This window comes from Arabidopsis lyrata (genome assembly GCF_000004255.2).
Source record: "Arabidopsis lyrata subsp. lyrata unplaced genomic scaffold ARALYscaffold_4, whole genome shotgun sequence".
NCBI classification, from domain to species: Eukaryota; Viridiplantae; Streptophyta; class Magnoliopsida; order Brassicales; family Brassicaceae; genus Arabidopsis; species Arabidopsis lyrata.
Genome location: NW_003302552.1, coordinates 4,563,853 through 4,571,867, shown reverse-complemented (window position 1 = coordinate 4,571,867; position 8,015 = coordinate 4,563,853). Strand labels below are relative to the sequence as shown.

Sequence of the window (8,015 nt, the reverse complement as noted above, 5' to 3'; positions counted from 1 at the left end):
ATTTATTTGGCTCTAAATAAAATAATTTGGAGATATAGTAGCTATTAATAAAATACATTTTAAAAATATATTTTCTTTTATATAATTCAAATTTAGTTTAATGATATATATTATAAATAATGAAGCGACCCATTTAAAAAAAGATATTTTAAAATTTATATCATTTAAATTCTAATTAAAATGTAAAATATTTTAATCTTTATTGGAAATATTTTCTAGATATTTACAAATCTAAAATCCAAAAATTATTTGTTGGATATGCTATATTTTAAAGGATGGAAGTATAGTTTAATTTAGTATGAAAAATATACTAAATGGTTTTTCATATTTGGACAATCAAAATTTAAAATCCTTTTTTTCATGTGTACCAATCAGAATTAATTAGCATAGTTTTGTTAAGGAAATATTTTAAAATCTAAACTACCCGTTTTTAGAAAAAGATATTTAAAAATTGATATCATTTAAATTCTAATTTAAATGTAAAATATTTTAATCTTTCTTCAAATTTTAAATAACCAATGACATCCTATGTAATATTTTACAACTTAAAGGTCTTTTATTATTTAGTGATTCCCAATTAATAGTATAGATTCCATATCCATGAAATATAATTCTCTCATATACATGTATGGTGAGTACAAAACACATCAAAAATTTCCTTCCAATATGTGTTCATAAGTTCATTCTCTATACTTAACTAAAGCCCAAAGAATGGACGACCTAGAAAAGAATGGACTTGACCCAATAGCAAATAACATTGGAAGTGTTAGGTCCATACAAAGACAAATATATTTGAACAATAGTCGTGAATATGTTTGCTAGTTGCTACGTCTAAATTAATAACAACACGTACACGTATCACGCGTAGAGAACAAATTATTTGATAATGATAGCCCAATTAGCATGTGTCATCACTTGTTACCACGTCAACAAGCTTCTTGTCGGTCCATTTAATTAGTAGGAGATAAGTAACCATCGTTTTCAGGAAAATATCTACACAAAAAAGTTTCTAATGGCGAAACAATATTCAAATATTTCCTAACAACTACCATGAGACTGATTCTAGTTTCTCTTAGAGTAAATTTGGTGACCATCAAAGTAAAAAGTATTTAGAAAAATAGCACATAAGGTATAGATATTTAAGCACTAGCAATAAATTTTACAGCAAATTTTACTAGTGCACACTAGTATTTATTACTAGTGGACACTAGTATTTAGTCTGTCGTGGATCCACGACCCTTATTTAGTCTGTCGTAGATCTAATAAGGGTCGGAAGGAATTGTCCGTTGTAGAATCGTCTATGTAACAGTTCTCATAATTTGCAATAAATAATAAATTTAGACGTAAAAAAAAAACAATAAAAAGAAAAGTAAAAAAATCTCTAAAAATTGCTAAAATTCAATTTTGTCAACTTAAACTCAAAATCTTTTCGCTATTTTTCTTAATGTGTCAGATTTCCTTTCTTGTGATTTTTCAAAATATTATCTTTACTTCTGCTATACAATATGAAAATATTTTCCCCTTTTTCAATTAAAAACAAAATCTCTCCCTCAAAAACAAAAAGGAAAAAAAAAAGCAAAGAAAAAAGTAAAGAATACGCCGACGTTTGTGTTTCACGTTAAGCTTCCTTTTTTTCTTTATCTCTTTTGCCTTTTAAATAACCGTCGGACTCGTATTTCTCGCCTTCGCCGGCGAACTGTTTTATTCTCTCTCTCTCTCAGCGTGTTCTAATTTCTGCTACAAAACCCTAATTTTTCTTAAACCCTAAAATTCGTGTAAACCTTGCTTCGATTTTGTTAATCCATTGTTTACGAATCTCTCATCTAAAGCTACATTCTCCGATAAATCCTTTTAATCGACTCACTGACTCGTGAGTTGACTCGTAAGCTGTTTCTCTAATTGCTTATACAATTTTCATGCGATGATGTTTCAATATGGAAGAAACTAGAAGAATTTCTGATCCAGAGAATGGGAGTTCGAGTTACGGCGGTAAACCGCCGAATCCACTCTCTTTCTCTTCTTCCTCCGCCGCTGCCGTATACAAGCAAAGCTTCGACGGCGAGCGATCGTTGGCTCCGTGTAATAAGAGGTCACTGGTTCGACACCCATCTCTCGTAAGATTCATATCTTTAGTTTTGTGTATTGAATGTTGATTTTGGTAATAATTCAATACTAATTAAGGTAGTAAGTTTATGTTTTAAATGTGTCATTAAGAGATGTTTGAGGTTTTGTAATTGATTTTGTTTGGTAGGTGAAGACAAAGGTGTCAGATATATCTGTTGAGAATGAGTTTACTTTAGAGAAGAACAAGTCTGAGTTTGTTCCTGCTATGCGTTCTGGAGCTTGGTCTGATATTGGATCCAGGTCAAGCATGGAAGATGCTTATCTATGCGTTGATAATTTCATGGATAGCTTTGGACTTCTGAATTCTGAGGCCGGTCCAAGTGCCTTTTATGGGGTAAATTCTTGATTTGTACATTATTTTGTTGCCGCAATTGCAATGCAAGCGATCTAGATATGACACTAAGTCGGGGATCTCTTATTCATTTTTGTTTTGTATTAGGTATTTGATGGACATGGTGGGAAGCATGCTGCTGATTTTGCATGTCACCATATACCGAGGTACATTGTTGAAGATCAAGAGTTTCCTAGTGAAATCAATAAGGTGTTGTCTTCAGCATTTCTTCAAACAGACACTGCCTTCTTAGAGGCGTGTTCATTGGATGGGAGCCTTGCTTCAGGAACTACTGCTTTGGCAGCTATTCTTTTTGGGAGGTTAGCAAATTCAACTCTTATAATTGATGACTAGTACCTAAGACTGCATAACTAGGCTAGCAATGTGTAGCACATTCTCTTTATTTTTAGCCAGCTAGTTGTGTTGTCTCCCATGTAAGGAAGAATCTATTTGGGAATAGATGCATGTAGTATGCATAATATCTGCCCGTATTCGCTGCTGCTGCTATAATGTAGTTATTGTCTCAGCTTTATGTGTCTACCTTTTATCAAAGTTTGTGTATATTGATACTCAGATAAAGATTAGCTGTTCGAGTCTCATATGTACTTGCTCATTTCTTACTCTATTATTGTGCTGGTATTAAATCTTTTTTGTACCATGTTAACATTTAGTTTTCTGATAACAGGTCGTTGGTGGTAGCAAACGCTGGAGATTGTAGAGCAGTCTTATCCCGTCAGGGAAAAGCCATTGAAATGTCAAGAGACCACAAACCCATGAGCAGTAAGGAGAGAAGACGCATTGAGGCGTCGGGTGGATATGTATTCGACGGTTATCTAAATGGACAACTTAATGTGGCTCGTGCCCTCGGTGACTTTCATATGGAAGGCATGAAGAAGAAGAAAGATGGTTCTGATTGTGGACCTCTCATTGCAGAGCCTGAGCTCATGACAACTAAACTAACAGAAGAGGACGAGTTCCTCATAATCGGGTGTGATGGGGTTTGGGATGTGTTCATGAGCCAGAATGCTGTAGATTTTGCCAGAAGGAGACTACAAGAGCACAATGACCCAGTCATGTGTAGTAAAGAGCTGGTTGAGGAAGCTTTGAAGAGGAAGAGTGCGGATAATGTTACGGCAGTGGTTGTGTGTCTTCAACCACAGCCACCACCAAACTTGGTAGCACCGAGGCTGAGAGTTCACAGAAGCTTCTCGGCGGAGGGTTTGAAAGATCTACAGAGCTACTTAGATGGCTTGGGGAATTAATTGGGGGACATGGGGATGGTGACGAATGATTGATTCTCTGTTTTTGTTTTGTCTTTTCTTACAATTTATAGTTTTGGTTTTGGAGGTTTTGTTCTGTTAAATTCTTGCAATTTGAGTAACTTATAACATGAGGCGGCATACAATAATTTATTGTTTGGTAGGATATATTTTTTTTGTCACTTTTGCATAATAATAATTCTGCTTCAGTCTCATTTGTTTTGTAACTAAACCGGAATCCTCATTCCTCCCTTTACTGAATATGTTGTGTTCTTGTACATATGACTGGCTAGATATGTTTCCCTTGCAATCTCTGTTTTAAGAGAGTCGGCTTCGATCACAATAAGCATTGCCATGATAAAATGTCTCTTGATATGCTATGCAACATTTTATATACACATGAGATTAGGGTTAATCCCTAAGAGATGCTTCAACTTGTAATACCTTAAACAATATAGTTCAAAAGATAAATATAGATTATTTTCATATAGGAACTGAATCGAACAGAAAAATCGTTCCATCAACAATTTTTTCTAAGTAGTTAGGCATAAATGGTAAGTCAATCATGATTCCCAATGGTCTGATTAACTTGATTAAGCAACTAATTGATTAGAATTGTTTATCGCCCATATCCCAAATCCGCCGTATTATTCAATCTAATCCTAGCAAGAAATTCATGAGCCATATCAGAGCAAAGCTTCTGAAACAACCAACAATGGTCTTAGGTTCTGGTATTGATGACTATTATATCTTTCCAAAATTTAACATTGATTATATTAAACTCTATGTATTACGTGAACTCATATTCAACCATATAACATGTTATGTATAGATTTAAGGGTTTTATAAAATGTACAAATAATGGCCAATATTTATTTTTTAAACTCAACTAGGAACCCATATATATTATCAATCTTACAACTATAAATAATTTATTATAGTCACATTTACACAATTTTAATATCAAACAAATAGAAGACCGAAAATAAATTGAAAAAAAAGAGTAAATATATAAGTGGAGTCTAACCTAGTCCAAGCGGCATCAACAAAACAGTCTCTTTAAAAAAAAGAAACTGATAGAAATAAGTTTCTAGAGAATTTGTAATAGATAAAAAAAAAAAACAACAAAAAAAGAAGAACAAAACAAACTTGCAGAAAATCCTAAGGGTAAGGATAATAAAATCACTGTCGAAGGGCTTGAGAATCAATTTTTTTGCTTTGGACAATAAATTGTAGCTGTGGAAACTCACTTCGATCCTGTTTATGTAATGATGATGAAGCTTGGTCTCTTTGAGTTAATTATTTAACTCCCGATAGGAAGAGCCGATATTTTGACAACGTCATTGGCAAGTAGTCCCTTTGTGGGACGAAATTTTTGAGAATGATCAAACGCTTTGACTGAGCATAGAAAAAAGAAAAAAAAATATTGCAGCTGTGGAATAGATTGTTGAAGACTATGGAAATGAAGAATTTTTTAGCTTTGATTAAGCAATTTTGTTGCATGCTTTGATGTATCCTACTTTGCTTCTTTAACATCTTTTATTCAGTAGGTAGTAGTGATCTTTTGACTAATTTTTTGGTGGAAATCCGCATGATTTAGTGGTTGATTAAATGGGTGATTGGTGGATATTTTAATAGCTATGAATTTTTTTTTACTCTTCAAAGTTTGATTTTTACCAATCACACTTTAATTATTTTAAAATCTTAAAAGTTTTTTTTTTCACTGTCAATTTTGTTCTATTTTTGTTTTGTTACATTCATTTTTCTTTAAAGTCTCCTAAACCTCATCTTAAAAATAAAAATTAACTGTTTTTTCTCTCTTTTTTATCTCCCAAATGTAAAACTTCTCATCAAATTCATTAATGAATTAATTAAAAAGAAATTAAAAATAAATACAATTTAATTTTTTTTTATATTATTTTAAGATCCATTTCTCTGCATAAAGGAGAAAAAAACAAAATTTAAATTTGATGTTAAGATGAAGAAATCTGATAAATTTGCAATATTCATATATTATTTTAAATCCTGAACAATTTATATTATTTAAAATCACAAATTTGACAACCACAATCTCATCAATCGGTCGTATATTTCTATAGTTAAAGTCCCTAAGTCAAAGTTTATCAAGTCAAAGTTTGTACAACCAAAGTCTTTACAGTCTAAAGTAATAGCGTTACTAAACGGTACTTAAAAGTTTATTAATACTTCTAATTAGATTTGGACTTCGACTACTAGAAACACATTTTTTGTAGATTAGTGATTCAAAACTTATAGTATATATAGACTATTGTAGGCAGAGTCGTTCGTCGTGGTCTTATGAATTGCAAGGAGAACATGTCCATCATACGGATGTCGTATATGCAAAACCGTCCGCTGTGGATTCCAATTTTATAAAGGAATTTGTTTGGCCTACTAACAAAATTAACTAATTATATTTTATAAACCACATGTCCATAAACTATAAAAAATTATAAGTATGGATCCCGATATCCGGTTGTAAATTTTCGAACTATCCGAATCCGAATCTGTCTACCTCGGAAATCTTATTTTTTGGAGTAGATCCCAGATAATAGTTCTAGACTTAATAGGTAGTTGAATATTATCATAATAGGATTACATCAAATATGTTCGACTGGCGAAAAACAAAAATAAATCTTGGTAAATGGGCAAACATCTTGAAGCACTCAACGAGATTGTCTCTGATATCCCCTCTGCTCACCAAAAAAAAGGATTGTCTCTGATATAGAACGAGGCCCAATAGGCCGATCAAAGTGGGCTATTCGAATCGGTTACGAGGCCTATACGATGGTAAGTGAATTCACGCGCATTCATCAGCGCGTGATTGCAGTTGCTCAATCTCAGATCGCACAGGCTCTGTTAATTTTCTCCTCCTCCGAAAGAGAGAGAAAGAAACAAATCAGATTCAAATCAAAGAGATAGAGAGAGAAAATGTCCGGTGTGGTGGCTATTCATGCGAGTTCATGGGGCGCGGCTCTGGTGAGAATCTCTCCGTACACTTTCTCCGCCATCGGAATCGCCATCTCCATCGGTGTCTCCGTTCTTGGTGCCGCCTGGTAAATCCTTCTCTTCTTCTCCTCCTCCCAAATTGATTTGAGAAATCATCGTATTTACGAAAGCAATTTGATCTCTCTCTCAATGGTTTAGGGGAATTTACATTACCGGAAGTAGTTTGATCGGTGCCGCCATTGAAGCTCCTCGTATCACTTCCAAGAATCTCATCAGGTTTTGCCTTCGATTCAATTTCAATTTCAGTAAATTTGTGTGAAACAATGAGTATACCGTTAGATTGTAGTATAGGATATTGAAGAAAGAAATGTTGACCTAGGATTTGTCACATTGGCTCTAATTTAGATGCTAGAACTCTGTTTGTTCATTGTTTTTGGAACTGTTTTTTTCAGTGTAATCTTCTGTGAAGCGGTGGCTATATACGGTGTTATTGTTGCAATCATACTACAAACGAAGTTAGAGAGTGTACCATCATCGAAAATGTATGATGCTGAGTCTCTAAGAGCTGGATATGCAATCTTTGCTTCTGGAATTATAGTTGGATTCGCAAACCTTGTATGCGGGTCTGTATCTTCTTCTTCATCCTCTCTTTCTCATATGGTTCATCCTGAACCTTTGTAAACATGGAAATCTCACTGTTTATGGGGATTTGTTTTTGTAGATTATGTGTAGGAATCATTGGAAGCAGTTGTGCCTTGTCTGATGCTCAGAACTCGACGCTCTTTGTCAAGATTCTTGTGATTGAGATCTTTGGGAGTGCTCTCGGGTTGTTTGGAGTTATCGTTGGGATCATTATGTCGGCTCAAGCTACATGGCCTACAAAATAGAGATATATAAACTGGACTTATGGTACTTATACTCTATACCTTTTATGATCTATTTTTCAAAATCCTGGAAGAATTACACTTCTTTGTTTATCTTCTTTGCTGCTATATCTCGTGTAGAAGACAAAACCATGTGTGATTAAGATTCTCTGTGAATCCTTATTTTTTGGTAATGTTCAAACTTGGGAATAAGTCACTTGGAGAAACCTCTTCATGTTTGTATTCTTTGGTTCTTTTGTGACAAATGATAAGAGTGTGTATATTGTTACTGAGCATTGAATGAACTTAAACTCTTCAGGCTTCTATTGTTGTCAAACTCAATATGTGTATTTTGGGTGTACATATGTGAGAGAAAATTACAAAAGATAACAATACATTTTTCATACTTTACAATACATAGATTAATAGACAAAAAAAACGCTAAACATAAAGCTCTTTGTAGCAAAAGAA

The 8,015-nt window shown here is 33.5% G+C and overlaps 2 protein-coding genes across 3 annotated transcripts; both read left to right on the top strand.

Moving 5' to 3' along the window:
* Positions 1-1,597: 1,597 nt before the first annotated feature.
* Positions 1,598-3,992, top strand: LOC9316756 (probable protein phosphatase 2C 22). 2 transcript variants are annotated; one of them, XM_021029757.1, is made up of 4 exons: positions 1,598-2,114; positions 2,258-2,458; positions 2,564-2,775; positions 3,141-3,992. In XM_021029757.1, exons 1-4 carry the CDS (start codon positions 1,935-1,937, stop codon positions 3,715-3,717), a joined length of 1,170 nt encoding a protein of 389 aa, XP_020885416.1. In that variant the 5' UTR covers positions 1,598-1,934; the 3' UTR covers positions 3,718-3,992. The 2 variants fall into 2 exon arrangements, with proteins under 2 accessions (XP_020885416.1, XP_020885415.1); XM_021029756.1 differs by having other exon boundaries at positions 1,600-2,114; positions 2,252-2,458.
* A 2,472-nt stretch (positions 3,993-6,464) lies between these two features.
* Positions 6,465-7,866, top strand: LOC9314935 (V-type proton ATPase subunit c''2). Its single transcript, XM_021029378.1, has 4 exons — positions 6,465-6,788; positions 6,880-6,957; positions 7,134-7,304; positions 7,403-7,866. The coding sequence occupies exons 1-4, from the start codon at positions 6,664-6,666 to the stop codon at positions 7,566-7,568; spliced, it is 540 nt and encodes a 179-aa protein (XP_020885037.1). The 5' UTR covers positions 6,465-6,663; the 3' UTR covers positions 7,569-7,866.
* The last annotated feature ends 149 nt before the right edge of the window (positions 7,867-8,015 follow it).